Source organism: Xiphias gladius, chromosome 8 (genome assembly GCF_016859285.1).
Source record: "Xiphias gladius isolate SHS-SW01 ecotype Sanya breed wild chromosome 8, ASM1685928v1, whole genome shotgun sequence".
NCBI lineage: Eukaryota > Metazoa > Chordata > Actinopteri > Istiophoriformes > Xiphiidae > Xiphias > Xiphias gladius.
In genome coordinates this window covers 8618673-8645038 of record NC_053407.1, presented here as the reverse complement: position 1 = coordinate 8645038, position 26366 = coordinate 8618673, and the positions used below count along the sequence as shown (strand labels likewise).

The 26366-nt window shown below is 41.1% G+C and overlaps 1 protein-coding gene across 3 annotated transcripts in view; it reads right to left on the bottom strand.

Moving 5' to 3' along the window:
• Positions 1 to 24946, bottom strand: part of cdh13 (cadherin 13, H-cadherin (heart)) — a 333542-nt gene extending 308596 nt beyond the window's left edge. For 2 of the 3 annotated variants that reach the window (XM_040134174.1, XM_040134183.1), the window contains exon 1: positions 24761 to 24946. In XM_040134174.1, coding sequence (XP_039990108.1) covers positions 24761 to 24805 — 45 coding nt within the window. In that variant the 5' untranslated portion in view covers positions 24806 to 24946. Of the gene's footprint in view, positions 1 to 4088; positions 4163 to 24760 lie in introns of those variants that run through there. The other variant, XM_040134177.1, reaches the window with a different exon arrangement.
• Between the last annotated feature and the right edge of the window lie 1420 nt (positions 24947 to 26366).

Below are 26366 nucleotides of genomic sequence, written 5' to 3'. Positions count from 1 at the left end.
GATAACATACTCCACTGGCCTACGTGTTTCAACACAAACAGGCAGGGTATTCATCTGTCAGTCACAGCTAATGCGCCCTGTTTCTTCAATTCAGCTTGTCTGTTTCACTCAAACCAAACTAGATGCATGCACAAATCTAGGACCCTCAAGGTGTAAAGATGAAAAAACTCAGTAAAAGCTGCAGCAAATCTTTAAGAATACTACTAACAGTACCAAACTCATTGAATTAGATAGAGGACTGTTTCCCTCTCTCTTGTCAGGCTCTACCTGTGGAGTTGGTGTTTGGCTACAGAGAACCATAAAACATTCTTGGGAATCGTGCAAAATGTTTTTGATGTTTCTCCTCAGTCTACATTCTACAGAATATTTCTTTCTGCTGTTGTTCATGGGTATGACGCATGGATTACCATCCATCTAAATTAAGAGGAGAATCTTGCATCCATCCATCCAGTGTGCGATCTAAATTATCTGCATGAATGTGCCCTGGTCGCACACAATGCTGCTATCCATCACAGCACTGCTGTGGCCTTTCTCTGTAAATCATAACACTGCTTACAAACGTCCTCTAAAGCCTACAGCAACTTCCATCTCCTGCTTATTGCTTTCCTTTTCCTTTTAACTATCACCAGTCTCTCCTTTACTTTCACTTTTACTTTTACTTTCTCCTTTTTCCTTTCCCTCTCTCTTCTTCTTTTTATACCCCTTCCTCTCTTCTCATTGTCAGACTTTTCTTTACCCATTACTTCTTTCCTCTTTGTTTCCCTTTTCCCCGGTTTTGCAACATCAAACCATCTTTTTTCACTCTTTCCCTTTGACCCCTGCAGCCAGCACTTGGTTGCTCCATCTCTCACATCACTGTTATTTCCACCCTTGATGCCAAGTGTTTGCCTTATCAATCACATTTTCTCATCCATTCTTTCCTTCCAGCAACACACTGTTCCATCAGTCACTGCTCAACACCCACATTGAACCCCTCTCACCCCGTCGCTGTGATGGTTAATTCCATCAGTCATACACCTCTCACACACCCTCGCCAAGCCTAGCCACTTCCATCAGAGCGTTAATCCATTTAAGTGAGAGAGCGGCTTCCTGCTCTGTTGGTGTGACTGTGAGGTGAGGACACAGAAAGAGGGGGGGTGGAAAGAAAAGGGGAGGCTTTGTCAGAAGAGATGTACATTGGGGTCCAAAACTCTGAGACCACTTTCCCATTCAAGTGAATAGGGAAGTGGTCTCAGAGTTTTGGACCCCACAGTAAATGCCACAAAGCAAGAACAATACTAAAAATAGGGGAGTATCCACTGGAACTGAGCTTGAAAGTCAATCCTGAAGTGGGATTGAGACTGGGACAAACAGTTGTGAGGATAGAGATGGAGCTGCAGGCACAGTGTTTATGAACATCTGACTGCCTTGGGCAAGGTTAGGGAAGGTTTAGGACAAGACCCTGATTAAAGCTAGAAGTGTACTGCTTGAGTAAAATGGCCAAAAAAATAAGGCTATCTCTCGCTTTACAGTTGCACAGTGATGCTATGCCAATTTATCACATTGATTCACAAAGCAACACAAAGAGCCCACAGCCAAGCTAGCATGCTAACAGCTCTTTGAGGCTGTACTTCAGCACAGCAGTGCTTTGAGTTAAATGTTAGAGTCAGCATGCTAACATTATCACAATGACAATGCTAACATAATGATGTTTAGCACGTATAATATTTACCATGTTCATTATCTTAGTTTAGTGTGTCAGCATGCTAACATTTTGTATTGGCCTGAACTTGAGATATTTCAGTCTGAACCAAAGTGGTCAACCAATTGAAACCAACTTTCTGTCAACTGACATGTAGGGTTATAGCATGAAAAAAAAGGCACAAGACTCTGTTGTTGCCACCTCTTTGTTTATAAACTGTGAGGCTATACCCTTTTTACAGTGACTAATTTTTTTCTCACATTGATTCAACAGAAAAAAACTGCCAAATTGAAAAAAAAGATATCGGAAAGCTGCTTGATGTACTGTATATTGGCTTAGTCCTTTATGGGACCTTGTACATTGTAAATGCTATACACATGCTAACTATAATAAATCTGATAACACTTCATATAAAGCACTTTTGATAAAAACCAGGAAAAGGCAACAGTCTATTTTTAAACAACCCATGCAACATATCCTGCAGTCATACCTGGTCTACTAGAAGTAGTTGGTGTAGAGCCAGTGTTTCACACATTAAAGTCTCTGAAGAAGAAACAGTGGCTCTGCCAATAAATCATAGTATCCAGGATATTAATGTGTGATTACTGTCTTTTGCGTATCTATGTATCTTTCTGCAATCAGCACCTCTTAAAAATATTAGACACTGCGCTTGCTACATCTCTCATTCCAGTCACATAGTCATTCAAAATATCTTAAAATCACAGCTCACAGTCTAACACAAAGCACTCTTACACCTTGTGTTATTAAATACTTATAGGGTCTGAATACTGATGTGTGCAAATAATGACATTAATAACTGTAAAATAACCTCGAGACAGAGCACAGCTGAAACCATGGTCTGAGCCAGTTGGGGTCTTTTATACTGGCCAGAAAGAGGGATAATGAACGTGAGCTGTACTGGAACTGAGTGTGATGATGTGGAGCTTCAAAATTTATCCTGGTTGGAGAGTTCATTTTAACCCTGCTGTAATTCTCTGAGTTCCTGTGTGCTCAGGAAAACTTCAACAGCCTAACATAGTCACATGGTCTCCAAAGGCCCCTGTGGAGGAAGGAAATGCTCACCAGGCTCTGTGGCCAGGGACCCATATAGGGAAAATAATAATTATAATGGAGGGGTGGTGAAAAAATGGGGTGAAGAAAAATGAAATGGAAGACCAGAAATAATGAACAGGGGGTGGGAGTGAGAGCCTTTTTTTTCATTAGCTAAAACATAAGTAAGAGTTATTTGTCATCATTCTGTGTTCAGCTGTCATCATCTCTGATGCAGTGTAGTCATTTTGATTTAATTCTCCTGTAATTTGATCAGCAGCTGTTCTGCTGTTGTTCTCTCTTTACTTCATTATAGGCCTTCCATCAAAACAGTGCTCTCATTATCTTCCCTGTATGAGTGCTGATTCTTTCATTGTTGTTGTGATTTTCCAAATATCACTGGAAGGTGATATTATGTGCCTGATTTAATGAGTTGTTTATCTTAAAACAATCTAAAATATTCTCTTTCATATATTTGCTATTCGCCTCCCCCTGCCATTCTACCTTTCATCTCTCCGTTCCTCTCTTATGATTTTCTGACAGCATCCATCTCGTTTTATTTTTCTTTCTGTCTCTCACAGTCAGACTCCGCCAGTCGAACTCTGCCTTAAGTTTCACACATTATTTAAATTCCTATTACCCTGTCTCTTTCTTTTCATGCCAATCCATTTTATGAGGTGTTTAATCATCTCATCTTCACTTCCCCCTTTGCCCTCCTCTCTCCCCTCCTCATCAAGTTTCTTTCTCTGTCACCCACACTTCCTTCACCTCACTTGACCTTTTTAGAGAAAGAGACAAAGACAGAAAAAGAAACTCCAGATACAGAAACATCACACAGTCATTGGGAGGTCCCTGTCTGCTACCTGTTATTCCTCTACATTCTGCTCATGTAGCTAAAACCACATCACCCATCTGAGAGTCCAAGTGTGCGTGTGTGTGTGTTTGTGTAATTTTCATAAGTTGAGTCGGTCTCAAGTGGCTGGCCTGGGGGCTGATGATCAGTAGCACTTCCATCTTCCCTCTGTTGCCCCCTCAAGGGGACGACAACAACACACATGCATATAAAGACATAAAGATTACACACACACACACACACACACACACACACACACGCACACACACACTCAAACACACATAGACGCCTACAATCACCGCTCCTGGGACCTTCAGTGCCTCAGGCTTGTCTCTGTCTCCTTTCCTGTTAGTCGGTCTGCGCCTTCACAAGCTAGATTTTTCTCTCCACCAGCATGCGCTTCATTCTAACAGTATGCAGTCTGGAGAAGCCACAAAACAAAATCTAGTCGCTCAATGAAAACGAATATACAGCAGTGCAACACAAATCAAAATGTGTACTTACAAAAGGCTGACAAAGGATGGATGATGAGACAAAACACTGATTCCGCAGTCATTTAGAACTCTCTGCTGCATCAGATAGACATACAAACAAGGGAATGAAGACACATTCACAGCAAAACGAGGCTTTGTTCTGGTTTTATGCCAATTTCCCACCCTCTGAACCCCCCCCCCCCCCCCCAACACTCCATTCTTCCCCTATCTCCTTTGGTCTTGTGGATGCTCCTGCTGTAAAACAAGCATGATTTGTTATTCCCAGTGCTATCAGGCAGCCCCTGTTGTTGTGATAAAACTCAGAGCAGGGAGAATAATATCAAGGGATGGGCTGGATGGGGGTATCAGCAGACCCTATAACTTTAATCTCTTGCCTTCCAAAAAAGCCCTAATAAATAAAAGGATTGCCCCTCCTCATCTTTCCCCTCTTCCTCCTCCACCTTTTTTTCTCTTTCCCCATCATATTGAAATCCCATGACTCATTCACAAAAATTAGGATTTCATTGAATTTGACAGGTTATATGTCGGGCAGTTGTATCAATACTTGGATATCATGGTGTGAGGATGCCAGAGTGAGAGTTGAAATCCCTTTAAAAAGAAAAAAATACAAGACGCAACTTGCAGTCAATGATACTGCTGCAACTGTGCTTCTTGTTATTGTCTCATCGCTGCAGTTCAAGCAATGGTTCTTCTTTTGCCTTGCAATCACCACCTAGTACCTAGGAACTGGGGCTATGCTTATCACTTATTTTCATCATCAACTTAACTGGCTCTTATTTTTCCAGTTGACTACTTGTTTTGTCCATAAAATGTAAGAGAACAGTGGAAAAATGGGGAAAAAAATTCCCAGAACCTAAGATGATGTCTTCATTGCTTGCTCTGTCTGACCAAAAGGCCAAATGAAATTTGATTTACAATGACATAAAACAGAGAAAAGCATCTAATTCTTGCATTTGAGGAGCATTAAATATCTGGCAGAACACTGGCATTCCAGCCACTGTTTAAGGGAGACTAGCACATGAACTGGTTGGTGATTCTTGAGCAAAATGTGCTGTCACATTTAAATGTATCTTCCTCATGTGTGTCATGGCAATCCAAGCAACATGTGTTCATTAAGGTCTGGCTGTGTCCCATTCCCCTTAAAAAGGGAAGAGGAGTTCATTAATACTTGCTTGTGTAATTTATTAGTTATGATGCCTTTGTAAACTGTTCACATTCTACTCGTTCACGCTAGATCCCTATGAAGTCAGAAAGGTTAGGGACATTGTTTGACTTGTGTTAAACCTGAGTAAACATTACTTCAAAATTATTCCTGATGATTTTTTTTTAACTTTTTGTGTAATTTGTTGATAATTATGGCATAATACATCCAAAGTTGCTGTCAGTTTCACTAGTAACCTCATTGATTTCACTGAGAATAGCTTTCAATAATGAAGCTTTGATAATTCTAACAGAAAGCATTTTTTAACAGAATTTTTCTATGTGAGCCTAACCTTTACATATACTGTATAATACATCATAAATCTTGAAAGCAGTTATTTAGATCAGAAAAGTACAATAAATCCATATTTGAAGCTTATAAAAAAAATATTGAGACATAGATAATGGAAAATGCAGAATTTGGCCTGGCACCAGAGGGGTTAAAATACTTAAAAGTTGATTGACGAACTAAGTAAATGGCTAAGCGTAAGCACTACTAAAAACTGTATTAGGTGAAGAATTCTGAAGCAACATGGTATTTTAAAGGGCCATGCAGTATGAACAATATCATAATGAATACAAAGGCTTCAAATGAATTATTATATAAGTCTGAGACCACTTTCCCATTCGATGGAATGGGAAAGTCGTTTTAGACTTTTGGACCCCACTGTCCTTAGTGTCACTGAACCAGCTAAGTGAACTTCCTTTCCTTTTCCTTTCAGTACACTTAGTTATCTGTGTGCAAATAGGTCCAAGGTGAACAGGAAAAGGGTAGCCTGGATGAGCTGCTGAATGATGCGTGATGGTGTGAGTTAATCTTTGTCTTACTGCACAATGACACACACACACACACACACACACACACACACACACACACACACACACACACACACACACACACATACACACACACACACCAGTCACAGGTTCAACCTTTTTTCCCAGTTGTCTGCTTCTGTTGTCTTGCCAGCTACCAAAGGCAGGCCTTAATTCCCTCCAATCACAACTACAAAGCCCAATCTCTCCTCCCAGAGAGAGATCCAGCAGGATAAAAAAGATTGCCTGGAACCATTCTCTTTCCACACTCACCACTCAGCACAATACATCACACAGGGCCATGTGTACAGCCAAAAAAAAATGAAAAGAAAAACAGGAACTCACCCACACTTGCAAACACATACACACACCTGTTTATTCTCAGTTTTCATGTCCTTCCTAGTAATAGAGCAGGAAGTCAGGTAGCTCCTGTGCCTGAAATGCAACAGAAGCCAGGCTGCGTGAACAATATACATTAGCTCTTCTTTAAGTGTACTGGTCACAACCACTTGATAACAGCCTTTCAGATGTCTTACTTAATGAGTGAGACATTCGAGCTGATGGTATTACATTTGACAGACATATTATCCGTCAAGTGCTTCCTTGGCTAAAGTATCGTCAATCAATTATTTTTACTTCTCAGCTGCAGGCTCACATAGTTTCAATATACCAAAAACATTGTGGTTAAAAAAAGAAATGGATACATGGTTGCCACAGATGAATGTAAAGAAAGGACACTATAAAAAGCAGAGCCAGTGAAAGCATCAAAATAATGAGCTGGATTGATTTTTTCTCAATTCCTAGCTGGAAGCTCTGCCTCCAACACTTCGGTTCTGGTGCTGTGTACAGCCAACCTACAGCACCCTGGCTAATGCCTGTATACTAACAGATGATCCAACCTAAATCCAAATCGCTCTCAAAATCTCTTCAGCCATGGCTGGTAATATGAGCATAAAACTGGTGTTTGGAGAACTCAATGGCTCTTACTAGAGCGCATCTGAGACTGGAATATTGATGGAGGAAAATGTTTGAGCTTCAAGAAGAGAAGTACATTTTTACACCAAACTTGATTTACAAGGGGTTTTGACGCCAGCATTTAGAGGTTACTGTTTGGCCATATAGGGACATGGTATATAAATCAGATTTGGTAAACGAGGCTATATCCCGGAGGCCCGGGATATCACACAGCTGGTTCTCAGTGTGGGTAGATGTGATGAGAAGAGATAAAATTAAGACATATATGTGAAGCCAAAAATCCACTGGTACAGACTGGGAACAGACCATTATACATTTCAAGTGGCCTGTATGTAAACTTTATTCTGATGTGGTTTAAAGCTGTACAAATCAATATTTTTATTTCAACATTGGGTCAAGGACTATGTGAAAGGTGTCGCTCAAAGTAACAAACCCACACAAAATTGTTGCCCGTTCTGCAGTTCCCCTCATGTTTACTGAGTGTTTAGCAATTGGTACTTTTTGATTAAGTCTAACCAGTCTCATCAACACCATGTAAAGCTGCAAGTTGGGTCTGTTTTCAACCAAATCTCTCATAAACCCTATATGCAACCTGCCAATCACCACAGTTGACAAACAAAAGTTGTTTCACCTGATGGTGAATATAGTGGACCATTCAACTGCTTAAGAGCTAGCTATTTGTCTAAGGAGTTGGTGGAGACTAAAACAGAGCTAAAAGGAGAGTGATCAAACAACGACAAACAAACAAACAAACAAACAAAAACAATTTTGGGCCTCTACAGCAGTGAGGGGTAACATAAATAATTTACAAACTGCAACAAAAACTGCAGGTACTGTAAAAAGTTATCTAGCTGAATGAAAATTCCCTGCAACCAGGAAGGTAAATGTCTATGACCATTTATTTTGCTACAGTGAGGAAATTACAGTAAAGTGGGACTGGTTGACACAGATTTTATCATAAAAAAGTTGTTTTTTATTTATTTATAACACCTCCTGTATTACTGCTCTGCTTTGATCAGACCTTAATGGTTGTCAGGCAAACAGTAGGCCCTATTTATTTTCTATGGGGTGGATGTGAATCACCTCTCAAAGCACTGTGGACAAGCAGGTGACACAGGATTCACCAGGGACAAAAAAAATAGAGGAAGTCTAAATATTTGAACTTAATACAAATGAGGACAAATTTTGCAGCTTTGTAGTAATTTGCAGAAAGACACGCAAAGAACGAATGATGCAGTGCTCAGCAAGGAAGTGGATTCTTAATAGGTAGTAGACACATATCTGCAAGTAGACACATATCTGCAAGTAGAATATTATTATTGCAGTTTCTAAGTTCCCTTTTTTAAAGTCCCCTGCCTTAAAGATTACTGATAGGAACAAAAACACAGTGTTAACTGGCTCAAATACATGTAAATTGTTGGAGAAAGCGTAGAATGCTTATATGTAAAATGTTTGCTAGCTAGCAGGCTACTCACTAGCGATGAGCAAGAAGTGTTGGAGATGATGTGCAAAATGTTTCAATGTACAAACAGCTAAAAGACAACAAGATCAAAAGACAATGGATCCAATCTGAAAGAGTTATTTATTTGTGAGCATAGCTTTTCATGCTCAAAATCTTATTCACCTTAACTTGAGCCCATATATCTGGTTTGGGGTGAATTCTGCATCCTCATCACATGATGTTATGGTCTGATAAAAGTTGTGTTCTCATGTATCCATTGCATTGTATCCACATGCCTTTTTTAAGTGTAATCCTTATCCGAATGCTCCAAACACTCCAGACATATTAAACAAACAGCAGAAATCGGGACCATATGATATGTGTGATCCAGTCAAAGGTGGAAATGGGAGAAGAAATAGATGGGAATAGAATATAGGTAGTTGCTTTAGAGACCACAATTTGTCATTCTACGCAGCAACCTGGGAACGATCTTACTTAATAAATATTCATGACAAGTGGAAAGGGTCGTTCACTCTCGTCCTCCCACCATTTGAAAAAGCCTGGGTAAATCTTCACGTGAGAAATGATTCTGTCAGAACCCATTTCATAGCCACAACTCAACGAACATGTCCACCCACCGTCCACACATCAGCGCTACCACAGATGCTCCATCTTTCCTAATTCCTCTATATATTTCCGTTCTCCAAACCCACTTTTACTTTCCATCCACTCTCCACCTGCCTTGCTATTCTACCATTCTACCATCATTACCTCCACTCTCCAGTCACTCTTAGTATCTTTCTCTTTTCCTTATTCTTTTTCTGTCTTTTTCACTTGACATCTTTAACAATACTGACACTGAAACAGAAAGGCTGGACAGACAGGTAATTTTGTGTAGTGAATGTAGAGCAGCTGCATTGTTTGTAGTATGTATTTCTTATAAGGTTCTTGATCTTTTGCGCAGGAGATCAAGAGAGAGGGGAAGATGCTTTAGTTTTTGTGTTAAGCCCCAAGAGTGAAGATGGGCAAAGAGAAAAACAAAAACAGAGACTTATATAGATAGAGCAAATGACAAGCATAATGAACAGGTGACTGAGATAGAAAGAAAGAAGACTGAGATGCCTGGAGGACTTTTGACTTTTCTAAGGGGGAGTTGGGGATTAAGTCAAACATGAGTATTACATAAGAGCCAAGATAAAGTACTCTGAACTGAGTTGAATGTGGATTATCTTTGACACAAGGTTGAAAAAGTCCATCTCTGTAGTGTTAAATAAGGGACAAGGAAACAATCTAATCTTTGCAGAATATCTTCAGCAAGCATGGATAAACCAGTCAAAATGAACAGAAGCAAAAAGCATAACATGTTTAAAGGTGCTACATTTAATTTTTTAATATCGCTACATAGCCAGCGTTAGCATTAACAGCTCTTTACTTATCAGTCTACAAAAAAATGTTGTGAGATCGAACTTCATTCCTTTACTCACCATGAGCTGTCTAAAGCTGTGGAAAGCAATGCTAATGTTAACTCATGTTTTGCTTCTGTTTCTATCACTTTTTTACTTCTACTGAAATTAGGGAGTCACTGTAGTGTCCAGTCTGCCCTCAGTCCAACATGAGAGGATGAAGAAGTAGTGCTGCCCAGAGGGCGTATTCTAACCTCATCTTGTAAATGCAACAGTGGTGGAAGCCCTCAGAACCACCACCACTACTACCACCACCTGCTCCCAGCAAGAAACCACATTTCGCACTAGAGAAAACTTACATATAGCACCTTTAAGTACCTAGATCTACAAAATTCTTGTTTGCTGTGGTGCAAAATGACTTCCTGGAATTCATCAAAGCTTGGTGAAAGCATTAAAGACTTAACATACATAATGAATATCATAAATGACACGTAGATTAAGTGTGCAGACCACAGAGCATTTTTTTCAGGGTGTCTAAATATGTGTGTATCTTTGTCCTGAACCTCTGCAGTTTGACCAAGGTTTGCTCCAGCTGTCAGTTCCCTTAGTGGAGCTGGAGAACAGCGGAGACATCCAGTTCTCATCCAGAGACACTCATTAGGATTTCCTACAGAAGTGAGTGAATGTGTGTGTGTGTGTGTGTGTGTGTGTGTGTGTGTGTGTGTGTGTGTGCGTTTAAGAAAGCCTGGATGTGAGAATGCATGCGTGAAAATATGTATGTGTCCTGAGGTGGGTAGTGTGGGATGAGAACAAATAAGAATAGGTCCATGTATATGTGACTGTCTTTTACCTCATACATCAAATGTATGTCAGATATAACCCAAATGCATGTGATACAAAATCCTGTGAATCCTATTAGGTTTCTGTGGGGGCAATTAAAATGGTGGTGGCTCCAGATTAACACACTCAGACAAACACATAGTCACACAATGGCACACAAAGCTCAGATATAGCATTTCAGTGTGTTCAATTGGAGATGTTGATGAGTCACAGAATGCAAGTCATGTCTCAAATCCTTTATATAAAGACAAGGTATTACTTTCAAGCCACAGATCTATGGTTATAAGTGAACTTGTTTATGGTAATTGTTGGCAGCAGCTGGAAAATAGTACTACTTAAAAGAGTATTTACACTTTTAAGACTACTTAACTTCAGTAAATTGGTATTCTGGCCAACAATGCTGGTATACCATCTGTCAAAAGCAAATTTTTTATCACAAGCCGAAAGCAAAAGTTTTTTGTCACTAACTGGACAAACGGATGACGTGCTCCTAGTCAATGCTTTAATGCTGTTTATTAAAATGAAAATGTAATTCACAATATTTCAGAGAACACTGTTTACACGGCTCAGCAAGCAGCTATCTCATTGTCATATCACTGGCTTATCTTGGTATTACTGTAGTTTTGTAGACCAAACCTCCCTTCTTGAATATATATATATTTTTTAATAAACATTGTCTAGATGCAAGGTGTTTCTAGCTACTGCAAATCACCCCTTAGCACTGTTTATGGTCAGAAGAAGAACTTTCCAGTGTCATGAAAACTACTACAGTAAATGCAAGAGCAGTATTTGAAAGAAGTTACCGGCTAAAACCTTAAAGCTGTAATTCAAGTTTAGAGTTAATTGTTTTGCAACAAAAATATGCCTTATTGAGTATGGGTTGGCTGCAATATTCACATTCAAAGCCCAACTGTGACAAGGCACTCTAAACTTATATTTTTACACAAATCTCTAACAAGACGCTACAAGTGTTCTTTATTTTACTAATTTTGATTTGATTTGTTTTGGTACAGCTTACATCATACAGTATACTGTCTCATCTTGGCAACATCATTTTAATGTATGCTCTCCGACACAGACATTATCACTTGGCTAAGTCAAGTCACTTTCCAACTTGAGCACAGAACAGCAGAAGCAGCAGTTAAATGGTAGAGCCTCTTCACATTCAGACAAGGAGAGACAATAAATAGTCTGTGCTTTTGATGGTGGGAGTTATCAAGAAGCACATGGTGGACTCAAATACTTGAGCATGTGCATGAGCTTTCCAAAGTGTTTTGGTTCATGATTTTTTAGAATTAAAGTCTGTATTAATGGTGAATTTTGTAGTCCAATTACTAATGATAAATTATTTGAGCATTCCCGTGGTTGACTCCTCTGTCTCAAAGCACTACACTATGCAAGTTCAAGAGCAACATTTTGTTTGTGTTGTTTGTGTTGTATGATAGTTTCTGGTTAGCAAAATGAAAAAGCAAGAAGTGTTTGAGTAGACAAATCAGAAGTACACACACACACACACACACACACACACACACACACACACACACACACACACACACACACACACACACACACACTCACACTGTCCCTAAATGATTAGCTGTTAATAGCGTTCTTACCACCCATTCTTCTCAAATCAGTTTATTCTCTTGCAGTTGCTAAATTCTATTGCTTACTTCTTTCCACTGGCCAGCTACTGCAGCTGCTTTAAAAGTTGAACACATACTGTATCTAATTGAACCCTACTGCTGCTAACTGCAATGAATAGCGGATGGCCACAGCTGCATTGCAAGTACTGATACTCCTGCTTTTGTCTTTGTGTTATTCTACTCCACTACTGAGTATACTGTATGATAGTCATTTGAAGCAAGGAAACTAGTTCTCTCATCATTCTGTTCCTTCCCTCCATGCCTCAACAACTTTTTCTGTCCTTCTCCTGACCTAGCTTTACCACAGTCTTTGTTTTGATAATAGCAACCTCAGAGAACTTTTACGTAACCTAGACTTCTGTAAGAAATAGATATTTTTGGAAATTCCCTTATTTGTTTTCATGCCAGGACTTAGAGGATTTGAAAAGACTGATACCACTCTCAAGACTGTACGGTAAATATGAAGCTTATGCCAGGTGATTGTTAATCTAATTTAGCATAAAGACTGGAAACAGTGGCAAACAGCTAGCCTGGCTCTGTGCAGAGGCAACAAAATCTGTCTACCAGCACGTCTAAAGCTGACTTGTTGACATGTTATATCTTTTTTCTTGTTTTTCGGTAGAAAAACCCCAACTGTAAAAACAGTTGTGGTTTTATGGGCTTATGCACTGGACTACTTCTTGGCCAGGAGTTTTGTACAGATTTAACAAACAAGATATATTGTGTCAATTAATGAACTTTAGAGGTGCTGGTACGCTGATTTTCTATGCTTTGGACAGAGCCAGGCCAACTGTTGATCCCCTTGATATTAGTCTTTATGCTAAACCAAGCTAACCATCTCTGACTTGATATTTACCATACAATGTGAGAGTCGTATCAATCTTCTAATCTAATTCTCCGCAAGAGATAGAATAAGTGTATTTCACAAAATGTCAAACAACTCCTCAAGGATACTTGAACTGCAGTTGATCACAATGACAATGACCCTAAGCACACAGCCAAGACAAACCACAAGTGGCTTATGCACAAATCTGTGAAAGCCGTTGAACCCAAGTGAACTTCTCTGGAGAGACCTAAAAATGGCTGTCAACCGACAGTCCTCATCCAATCTGACAGAGCTTGAGAAGATCTGCAGAGAACTAAAGCAGAAAATCCCCGAATCCAGGTGTGCAAAGCTTGTTGTTGTATCACACCCAAGAAGACTTGAGGCTGTAATCGCTGCCAAAGGTGCTTCAACTAAGTACTGAGGAAAAGGGTCTGAATACTTGTGTATATGTGATATTTCAGTTTTTCCTTTTTAATAAATTTTGCAAAAATGTCTAAAATTCTTTTTTTGCTTTGTCATTATTATTGAGTGTAGCTTGATGAGGGGAAAATTAAGGCCAAAGACACGTGCCACATGCCACATAACAAAAAAATATATAATATATAAAATATATATACCTATATATATATATATACATGTGTATATATATATATATACATGTGTGTATATATATATATATATATATATATATATATATATATATATATATATATATATATGTATGTATATATGTATGTATATATATGTAGGAACACATTGCACCTGTAATGACAGTGCATGTTCTTGTTCTGAATACTCAAAAATACTGTAAGACACTGAGACTGTGGCTCTGATAAAACAGCTGAGGTTTCATAACAGAGAACAGAAGTGGTAAGCCCACTCATTTGTGGTTAATTAAATCCCCCCCCCCATCTTAGTCAAATACTCCAGGTGCCATGTGTACACACACTCTAGCTATGGCTGAAAAGGACACTCTCCTTTCTCCTTTGTTCCATTAGAAATAATTATCTCCCATCGATCTTTCAAGACCTCTCTGGAGCAGTAACATGAGCTTGTACGGTCTCAGCCTTCAATTGTCAACAGTGTGTGTGTGCGTGAAGATGTGTGTGACCTGCACATCTCAGGTCTGTGCAGTACACTTTTTGACTTGTGATAGCCTGTTAGAGTTCCTGTAATTCTGTAGGTGGGTTGTCAAAAACATCTGTAGTGAATGTCTCCTACTAGACCTCTAGGAAAGGCCAAAAAGCCCTCTTTGAGCAGGTCAGCAGCAGGTGGCCCTGTAATGGTGAATGCACTGATAACTGGCCACCCGTTGTGACGCTACTCCAGTATGAAAAACCAAGCCATCAGTATGGGGTCCACCACAGCGGAAAATTGTGTACAGTAAAGCGTGCAAGGTGGGGAGAGGATGTGACAGTGAAGACATGCAATCCTAATGAAAATCAAATCCGGCCAAATCGCTCCTCAGAGAATCTCTGCGGCAGGAAGCCTATAACACAGCTGCAACTCCCCTGTAGCTGACAAGAGAGGTGAAGTTCTGATAATGACAGGGGCAGAGGCCAGCTCTATAATAAAGGTGCATATCTTTGTTATCAGTTGAAAATTTGTATGAAAAAAATGTTTTCCTTTCATGAGGTAAAAAACCAGCCTTACTTTTAATGACAACCATGAACTTCTTCAGTTGTTACCTCCGCCAAGGAATTTATGTTTTTACCCGTGTCTGTCTGTTTGTTTGTTTGTTTATTTGTCAGCAGGATTAAGTTGTAAGTGCTAAACAGATTTGGACCAAACTTGCTGGAGGGATGGGGCATGAGCCTGGGAAGAACCCATTATGTTTTGGTGCAGATTCAGTTAAAGAAGTGGATCCAGGGATTTTTTATTACTTTCCTTAAAATTTTTGGCCATGTCTGGCCTTGTTGGTGGTATGTGCTCTACTGAATGCCATTCTAGTTTGAAATAGACTGTAGTTTATTTGATGGTGTTGATGATGTGAAGAGGATGAAGGAGACTCCGCTGACACTGTCTTGATTGCATAGAAAGGTTTATTACAAAGAAGAACAGCATCAAGTCAAGCATCTGCAGATCTGCTTGTGAGAGGGTGTGAAGCCGATTAACCACTCTGAAATTCAGCCTTGGTCACCGACTCTTAAATAGGACAGTTGTTTTCCTAATAACTGTCACTCCCATATGGTTTTAGTTACAAAGCATTACCTTCCTTTGGGTACTGCAAGACCCCTTCTGAGGACCTTTGACCTATGGCCTCTGAGCCATACCTCTATTTTCACACATGGTTTATATTCTACATATATGACCATACACCTCAAGACACAGCATTGTGTCTATGGAAATCACTGCATTCACCTTGCCAGGCCTCAGCCAGAGCCACAGTCTCATCTTTACCTTCATTAGTGCCGCCTCAGTCTTCCCATGAGTTTCACAGCACAAGCAACTTCACCAAAAGCCCTTAAGTATACTTGCAAATAGCTGTCCAAGCACTTATCCAAATGGATTGCAAACTCCGTACCATAAACTCTATGTTTTAATTACTACAGGTCTGCAGGAATTCCATGCATGGATCACTCAAAGCAGGAACTCACTGACGTGGTCTGAGTCCTTTTGGAAGAGTCTCTTTATCTCAAAGTCTAAAGCAAATAGTAGGCACAGATGAGTATGGATGCAAACAAACAACATATACAATTGGTAGCTAATGGGCAGCTTAGATACCACCTCAGTTATGGTGGTAGTTTTTGAGATAAGACAGAAATCTCTTTAATCACCCTGTCTTGTGTTTTCTTTCAATAATCCAATTCACACTGACAGCACTGTACTCACAAGTGCCCGGATTATCACATTTGTCTTTCACACCACAACGTTTCATTTCCCTCAGAAATAGCCTATGGCCTCTACTCATGCAGGCCTTTTATCTACCGCATCTGAGCAATGGGAAGAAGTAGCTTCTTAGATCAGAGTTCTTTCATTTCGAGAGACAAAAGCTCTTCCCTGTTCATACATATGAAACTGCAATGTATTGAAAGTGTCAAATATAGCATCTCTACAACATTCCTTGGCCTACATATTGCATAAAAGTAAAATCAAAGTGAGGATTATCAGTACAACACTCAACGACAGGTCACACTGCTTCAAAATAAGGGTAAAACCAGTACATAAAACTGTCACAAATATGTCTTCACCAATCCAGTGTGATCCTCCTCGCCTTTTTTTCTCACTTAATTCTTTTTGTCCTATCATTTAATTCATTTGTAAGCTCAAAGGTCTTGGACCTGCCTGCACTAATATCAGAAAAACCTCTGAATAGAGGACGACATTAATTTTGTCTAAAGGAATTCAACTTTAGTGGCAGCCCTCTCTGTCGGTGGCAGGCAAAAGTTGGCTCTCACTTTCGCCCACATGCTGACATCAAAAGCAATAAGTGGGAAGCGACCTGCTTGTGTAGCCACCAATATAGAGTTTGTGTGCTCGCTTCAAATGAGTCCTCCAATTCCTGTTGGTTTCTTGAAAGTCAAGTTCAGGGGTATAAATGGCCACTCCACCTCTACAAAGCACCTTTAAAAAAACACTCTTACCAGGGACCACGCTGGCATTCATGCACAAGCAAACACACTCACACAAACACACCTAAACATGCATGCACACACAATTTAAACACTAAGTGGATGTGAGTGGAAATTATGCCTGACAACCTTTCAAAAAATATCTGGCATTTTGTCGCCATCTATGCAACAGGGGTGGTACTGCATGCTTCAGGGCCAAAAGAAAGATTGATTTCTTTTCATGGATCAAGCATTTTTCCCTACCTGATGCCTCCTACAACAGTGAAGCAGGGATAATATGGAAAGCTATAGAATACTGGGGCTAACAGCGAGGGGGACAAAGTGTAAAAATTCGATGTAAAAACCATCACACTGTTTTGTGTGAATTACCTGATAAGTGAAAGGAGAAAAGTAAAAGACAAAAGACATTCAGGAAAATTCAGGAAAATTCAGGAACAGGAGAATTGAATAACAGGAAGTGACCTGGTGAGAAGAAAAATGGAAAGAAAGAAACGCAGTGGAGCAGCAAAGACAAAAAAAAAGGATAAAGTGAGTAAGCTGGAGTGATTTCTGTAAAAGTCAAGAAGACCTTCTCAGCTATCAGTTCCGTTTAACAGCAGAGAGGGATTTGATAACTTCAAAGACACTTGCTGAACATGGAGTGAAGTGAGAAACCCCAGAGTCATGTTGAGAGAGAATAAGAAAAATAGGGCTGATGCCTTCAAACAATCACATCACATGCTCTGAGAATAATTGGCACACCAGAGAATCAGTTTCGACTGGAGATTTCAACACAATGTTAAGGTCAAGGTGATGATACATCCTGTATTATCATCTCTAAGACCATATGTAGCATTCTTGGCTTCCTTGATATTTGCAACAAAGATGCAGCCCTGTTTACCTTCTGCAATAACACAGATTTTAAAGTGTTTTTCTAATACTAACCTTGATATCATTCCAATTCAACTAGAAAGTGACACAGTCACAATAAGGGTAAACACGGAATTATTATGGGGAGCGGATTAAAAAGTGAGGAATGAGAAGCTTTGTTAAAGTGCACTGGGCAGCAAAAATAGTTGCGTGTGTCTGTGTGTTTGTGTGTGTGTGTGTGTGTGTGTGTGTGTGTGTGTGTGTGTGTGTGTGTGTGTGTGTGTGTGTGTGTGTGTGTGTGTGTGTAGGCCCAATGCAGCCAAAACAGCATGCATAATTAATCAGCATGATGCAAGTGTGTGCCACCAACTTATCTTTTATTCTTTTAGCCATCTTTGCTAACTGAATCCGCTGTTATAGAATATGACAAGACACAAATATAAACATACATACAGAACTTACAGTACATTGCTATGTAAATGTAATACCTGATTCAACACCTTTCTATCTCAGTCTCGACAGACGCTGGATATGAAAGGCTTCAAAAAGCTAGGATTCAGGGCTTATGCACTGGATTGCATTAGACAGCTGTTCCTGTTTTTCTGGTTTTTCACTTTACATTTTCTGCTCCATACTGTCATAACAGTTTGCTTTGGATGGCATTTTGTAAATCAGATGAGGTTTGTAAAGCTTCATTATGAATTTATTCTTTGACTACCTAAACAGATGTTGTGCATGTTAAACATTCTCCTTGAGGGTTTAGGTAGTTGAGTTACCACTTTTGCCTCATGTTGAGCGAGGAAAAACTCCACGTTAGCATGCCAAAGATAGACTAATCCATAGGGGATAGTGTAAAGCATATAGCAGGCCAGGCATCACATACTTTTCGGTAGTCTTCAGATACACACTCAGAGGTTTCTAGGCCTCATTAAATTCTAATGTTGCCACCCTGAAAAAAGAAACTACTGAGGACCTCAGAGAAAGCAAGAAGACACACAAGTGTTATTTTAGGTTCTCATCTAAATTTGTATATGTAAAGCCTAATAAGGGCTAGGTCATGTTGAAACCTAGTGGCATGTTCCCACCACAGTACTTATTACGGCACAGTGGATACTGTTAGCATTCTGAATTTTCCTCCCCAATGCTCCATTTAGTTTGATAAGTGCAAGTAAATATGAGGGCAGGGAAAAAACCTGAATATGCAGACAAGAACACTAAGTCAGTGTGTCTCTGGTTGATACAGTATCTGGTTCAGTATAATTTCTCACCTACAATTTTAGCTACTCAGTGGACAGGGATGCACTGACACAGCAGGACCCATTTATCTGGAGAAATGCCACTAGGGAGCAGCTCACCTACCACTATATTCATAAAAAATATATCAAGTTTCTCTGGCACTTTCCATCACCCACTTTTGACCCTGTAGCTACAAATATCAATGTAGTCAGGAATGAAAAACTAGCTATTCAGTGACCTATGCTAAGAGACTCTTATTCATGACACACGAATGGTCTGCATCACATCTATTACCTTAACTAAATAAAATTTAATCACATAAACAAAGGAGAACCACTAATGCATTACAATACCTTTGCCTGCTATTATTATCAGCAAAACTCCTCTTGTGGCGGAAATGGGAGCCCACAGTACCAGCCCTTTTACATGAATACTCCGTGTCCTGCTGGCGCCTTCACATACTTAATAGAGAGGACTTATCGCAATTACACTGAAAAAAGAAACTTGTGTCTCCTGCCAAACATAGACTTGAGTTTGTGAGTGTGTGAGAATGTGTGTGTATGTGTGTGTGAGAGAGAGAGAGAGACAGAAAAAGAGAGGGGAGGACATATCTGGATGTTTGGGATTGTGGAAAAGACACAGACAAACAGAGGGGTTGAATAGTTCATGAAAATCTGTAATGTGTTACTGAGAGTGTTTGTCAGAGTGGATGGTGGAGGAAGAGGCACAGGCAGAGAGATGGAGACAGTGAGAGACAGAGAGAGAAGGGCGTGTGAGCCATGTCTCTCTTTCTCTCTCTCTCTCACAGACACAAACACACACACACACACACACACACACACACACACACACACACACACACACACAAACACACACACAAACACACACTTGAGATTTTGTATGTCGTCAGGAAGGGATACAGCTGTTATCTCTACCTGGGTATCTATATGGCTCTTTGTCTGTCTGTCACCCATTTTATGTGTGCTTGTTCATCTGCTTGTCTGACAGCAAAATTGACAAGAGAAGAACAATCTGGGATGAAAGTGTGATCAACTGGAGGGACAGCATTGCATTGTACTGCTGTGTCCTTCACACATGGTTACTGAGGCCTTCTTTGTGTGTGTGTGTGTGTGTGTGTGTGTGTGTGTGTGTGTGTGTGTGTGCGTGCGTGCGCGCGCGTGTGTGTGTGTGTGTGTGTGTGTGTCTGTCTGTCTGTCCGTCCTTCTCTTCTGTGCTTTCTCAACCCATTAAAACTCATCACTACTCACAAATAAGCCATTAATCCACTCTCCTAGGAGGGAGGGTTTTCTATCTCTTTTTTTTCCACTTGGCACATCTAACGATTAAACCACGCAATGTCCATTTGGGCGTTTTGCATAATTAGGCCACTTATATCAAACACAGGCAGATTCTAATGGAGCGGTAAGGGGACATATTTACTTTAATTACTGCTCTCACTATCTCTTTCCCCCATCCTCCCTCGCTTCATCCTCCTCCCATCCACACCCTTCCCCCTGGAGAGTACAATGCCAACATCAAGGGAGAAAGATTGAAGAAGACTTTCCCTCAAAGGTCACACCCTACCACAATGGAGTTAAGATAGCGTTTGACCTTATAGTCCATTACAGTGCAGTGCTGCTCAGCCACAGCCACGGGGGACACACAGATAACTTAAAAAAATAAATAAATTTGGTCTCAGTGTTTCATACAGTCTCGTTAAAAGAAAAAAATCAGCGCAAGCGCATAGGTGTACAAGTGTGTGTGTGTTTGTACACGTCCCTTTGTATCCTGTGTGCGTGTTGGTCAGGTAAGCATGCATGTGTGTTTCATTTACAGGAAGCTTTTATAGTTAGATGCTGTCTGTAAATAACAGCTGACTCCAACCAAAGGAAAAAAAAAAATTACGAAGAGCAATCTTGCACCACAGACTGTGGTTGGCTGTGTTCTTTCACACAGGAAACAGCACAGATAAGTAGAAAGTGAGGGAGACTGAAACCTCAAAGCCCCCATACTAGAAAGCCCATTCGCCAGCTGATTGTTAGAACCACAGTAACACCAGGGTACATTCAGACAGCAAAGTCTAGATTGTATTGGCTGCTTTCACTTGGGCCATTTCAAGCTCTTTTTATTCTGAGTTTTTGCGTGTCTCTGTAGGCAGTAAAAATTGCAAACTTCTCTGCAATTTTTCAAAACTAACCATTTATTTTGCCAGCTGAAACACCAGATAGCAGTGGGAGAGGAGATGAGGGCAGAATGAGCAGAGAAGGTGAGGAAGGGTGAGGAGGAAAGACAGGGGAATGGAAAAGAGAAATAAAGAAATCACCCTTTCTTAATGATTGGCATTCCTCATTAGTGTCATCATTAGCCTTTTTTATAGCTTGTCATACTGTTTCTCCTTAACCAGACTCCATTATAAAAAAACCATCACTGAAAAAGCACTCGGTACCAGGAGGATGGATAGGGCTGAAAGAACACTTGGCACATACAAATCTTCTTAGTAGAAACAAGAAATTAGCTGAGGGTGTGTTATGAAAGGATGATTCATTGTAACTAGTGATGGACACAACATGGCTCCATCTGTACAGTTCAGAAAGAGGAAACAGCATAGACTGAGCATCCTTCTCCAAAGGATACTACATAGTGCCATATGACAGAGAATAAACCCATCGGTATACAGTATGTGTTTAGAAGTGACCCAACCTAGAAATGGAAAATGATTGAGATAATAAGTAGTGGACAAGTATGGGTGCGTGTATTCATATCTCACACCTGTTGCTGCACTCCTAATAAATAGTGCTCACATCTCAGGAACGCCTCTTTTGGATAATGGTAGATCAATGAACTGCCTCTGGGACTGAGTGAAGGTGAGACACAGAGGAGGGGGGAGTCCGAGAAAAGCATACAAGGATAAAGTGTGGCTGTCTGTGTCAGACATCTCTGGGTGTGTTTGTGTGTCACCGCGAAGGTCAGCCCTGTCTATGAGTAACAGGACACCATGGCAACTCTCTGTCTTCAGCGCCACACTTTAAACATTTTTCCTGGAGACCTGTCTCTAGCTTGCTCTCTCGGTGCCTGCAGTGGCTTAAACAGGAACTCTGACAGTCTATTGATCACTGCAACCATAAACGTCCATGACAGCAAATCTTCCTGCAGACACGCCCAGGTGCCAGCCCAGATTTTAAACTGAGTATAACTGTCATCCTCCACTAGTAAGACAGAGAGAGCGTGAAGTGAGAGAACGGCGCTGAGCATTCTGAGGAAATAAATGGGGGATTAAGGTTGATAAATGACATTAATAACTAACATTAATAAAGGTAAAAGACTAGTGTCACAGGGTGGGAAGGATCTGAAACAGAACAAAAGCTGAGGAGACAGAAAAAAAAACGAATATACAAGAAACACAAAGAGGGGGGAAGCCAGGGAGGAGGAATCAAAGTGGGGGACGGAGAAAAGAGAAGGGGAGTAAAATCCTTGCACCTGCACTCCCCAGCTGTGCTGTGCTTATTCTGAATCATTGCTGCACCCGGAGAGACTGCTTAGTGTTTCATTTGGAAAAAAGGGATTTATTGCCAAGGAAGAGGCTGCTGCCGGTGCGTGTGCGCCCGTATGTGGGTGAGGAGATGGTAGGTGTTGAGTGGTGGGAGGAAGTTGGGTGTGTATGGCAGCTTATCGTGGAGAGGAACTTGGCTCCCTACCTGAGCACCTATAAATAACAGTACCTCGTTTCATCCCACACACTCAACGATATATGGTGAGATTGGACATTCTTCTGATTCTAAGAGGAGTGAAGGCAGGTTTACAATTTTCATGTGGATGATGAATCAGGTGGAATACGTGTGTGTTCACACTTAATTCAAACGTGGATATGTTTTGTGTATGTGTCGGAACAGGCTGGGAAGCTGTGCATTGGATCACTGGAGAGGAAAACGTTAACATATGGTATATGTTTTCATTGGTTTGCATTAACGTCTGCTCGATTCCCTTCATGGACTCATTTACATCAAAACATTTACAGCTACCACGTCTGGTGGGACAGCCAGAGGATAGAGATCCCCCTCGGGGAGCTAGGTCAGCCTCTAAATCAGCCACCCAGAACCACAGGCCAAAGGAAAGCCAGCACCACACATCAAATCTGCTCGGGTTCTGGCTCTGTGTTTGAGTGAGTGTGCGTCTTCAAGTGAACTTTTAGAGCAGGAATATGTGTCTGGAATTACAGATTACAAAAAACTCTTTTAAGACATTTTACCACTCTGTTCCTAGGGATAGTGAATGAATCTAGGCAATAGAGAGCCTCCTCACAAATGCAGTAATACAAATCTGTGTGTTCAAGAGAGGATGGGTCATAATCAATAAAACTGTAAGTAAAATCATTTCTTTGTAGGCACTATTAGCCCGCATGATGATCGCTCCAGATCAGAAGATTGAACTACAACGTCGCAATGACCCGATGGCTTATCCAATTAAAAAGGAACAATACACAGTAGAAAATGTGCATTATAAGCCTTCATGGGTCAAACAAGAGATTCCAAATGAGCTGTGCTGTCTGCTGCCTCTCAGTGCATCTGGAGGAGAGAGAGGATGAGAGAAGGGGGAGAAGCAGCGCAACAACAACAGAGTTTCCCAAATGAGCTGTTTGCCTGCCACGCTCCAGGGCTCTTCCATTGTTGCTGTGTTTAGAAACAGTCTCAGCTAGGTTATTTTAAAATTAGCTGCTGCTTAAACCTTTGCAGTGTACCACCAGAAGTGCCTCTGTCATTAGAGCAGCTACACAGTGAATAGTTCAGTGGTAATTTGCACTGATCCTCACGCAGGGAATATACCATATGTTTTTCTGTCTGCCTGAGAAGGTCAGAGGTCACGGCAGCTGGAGAAGATCATCCTTAGAGCTGGATTCGCCTTTGCTCAAGGGCACCTCAGCAGTGCACGATCACTTCTTGAATATCGTGAGGTTATTCAAACCAAAAAGTGGACCACAGTGTTAAGAGATATAACAAAAACATTAAGTTGTGCAGCGCTGCCTTTTTCCATTTAAGTAGTCGTTTAAAGACTTGACTGGCAGAAACAAGTGTTCCAAGTTACCTCTCTCTCTCCCCATATTAAAGTCGGATCAAACGGGCGAGTGGCTCTATCATAGTGGGAATTAAGGCTTTATTAAATATCCCGAGAGAGTCCACGTCTGCGGAGAGCAATGGACTGAGTAAAATACCCACAGAGACACCACAAATAACACAACAGAGTAGCCAAGTTAGTTCACTGCTTCTCTTTCTCTCTCTCTCTCTCTCTCTCTCTGTCTACCCTCCTCTCCTCCACCCGCCTGCGTGCTTCCCACATACACAGACACACACACACAAGCCCAAAGAAACGCTCAAGTTGGTGGCTGAGCGGAATATAGATGCGATCGGAGACAAGAGCCGGAGCCGGGATTTGCACATAGACCTAAGATACACCCTGCGCTCTCTTTCTCTCCCAGTCCCCTCTTATCCATCCTCTGCTTATTCCACTCTTTCTCGCTTTCTGTCGCTCTCGTCTCCACAAAATGTGAGAGGCATCCCTAAAGTGAGCGAGCACTGCAGGTTTCCAGACCCGACACCTTCTGCCCCAAACTCGGTGCCACAAACGACAGCCATGCGTGCAGAGGGACCGAACGGGGATAAACTTGCTCTGGCACGGCACGGACTCATCTGGCAATGCAGGTGAACTCGCCGTGTCCTACGTGCAGACTCGGGACAAACTTGCCAAGCCACAAACACAAGAGTAGCCGTAGCGAGACAAGACGGATCGCTCTCTATCTCTGTGAAATTGTCCACAGATCTCTCGCTCTCTCTCTACCACTCTCTCTCTATCATTCTCACATACGCACACATTTCTCCTGTCATACCTGGTGGACGAGGACAGACAAGAGGATGCGCACTCCAATCTCCATGGTCGTTCAATTTCTCTCGGTGTGAAACAGAAACAGATTCAAGACAGGTTGATAGAGGCTGGGTCAGCTCTGCTCATAATTCCACTGTCCAAGCGCCGGAGAGACAGGAACGCCTTTCGCCGTGATCCGCCAGCTGCCAACTTCCCCCCAAATACAACTGCAGTCTGATCAGCAGAGCATTGGATAGTGGAGCCGAGACCGCGACCAATAGATTTATGGGGAGGACTGAGAGGAAGGAGGCGGAGGAGGTGAGACGAGAGAGTAGAGGGGAGTGGTGGTGGTGGGGTGAGGAGGGGGCTCGTCTCTAGCTAAGTGGAGGGTCAGCATCCCTAATTTTTGCTGTGGCCAAATTTAGACAGCCAATTCATTACTAGAGTTTTGAAATGATCGGCAGGCGGTTTCGAGGATTCATCAACGTCCCACATATCATGCGCCGTCTTTTCTCCCTTTTTTTCCCCCCTCATCAGGCAGGTTTATAGCCCTGGTGACAGCATCCATAATCCATCCCCTTTTAGAGGTGATTTACGGTTTCTCTCTTCATATGCTCAGTGCAGGAGTGAGGGCGCACGGGAAGCCTCTACTTAAGGCAACCTGAGTGTGAACGCACACAACAACGGCTTCGCCTGCGGGGCACCCTGAGAGAAACTTCATTGGCGATAGATTTGGGGGTTTGTGTAATATTACAATAAATCTGAATACACAAGCCCACATAATGCTTCCAAAGGAGTGTTGCCGTCTAGAAATGACTATGATCTTCTGAATAATTCTCGGCTTTAATTTTTCTAAAACCATCATAGTAATTTTTCATTTTTCATTATGAGGCTTTTGTTCCCTTCCTCCTAGCTAGATAATGAATTCTTAATTTGTGTGGGGAATTTTATTTGGTTGCTTGTCAGAAGAAGCTTTTCTTTTCAGTCGATGTGCGCACCTCAGCCTAAGGGCATCTCTCTCTCTCTCTCTCTCTCTCTCTCTTCTTCTTCTTCTTCTTGCTTTGTCTTCGGAGTGGGTTAATTCAAATTTTCTCACTTACTTTTTGTAATGTGGTCTCACCTTAAATGAAATAAACTGATTTACTGACATCACCATTATCATCATCATGACAGAACTTGCACTTCAACCCCGATATAAGGAGACATAGTTACCGTTAAAGGGACACTCTGGCAATTTAATAATACACTTCCATAAAAGTTTTTTTTTTTTTTTTGAAGGGGGGCTCACAGGACAGTTAAAATGATCAAAGCAGTAGATGCCCAGATATCCTGATTTTAATTCCCTAGAATGGATCAAACTCCAAAAACACTGGATCCCACAATTCCCATTATGCAACTAAGCGAAAAAACATCCCTAGTGTGTAATGCAGGTTTTCTGTTAAAAATTTTAAGCCTTAAGCCCAAACTGAAATGACCCTGATGACACCACCAGGGGTTATTTATTTTGGACTTTGGAAAAGCCTCCTCCCGAGTCACAGAACAAATTATCAAACTGTTTTTACAGTGGTACAGTGATACAACTGGTACGCGTTATGATGAGCAAACTGGTTTTCAGGAGGAGACTGAACTCT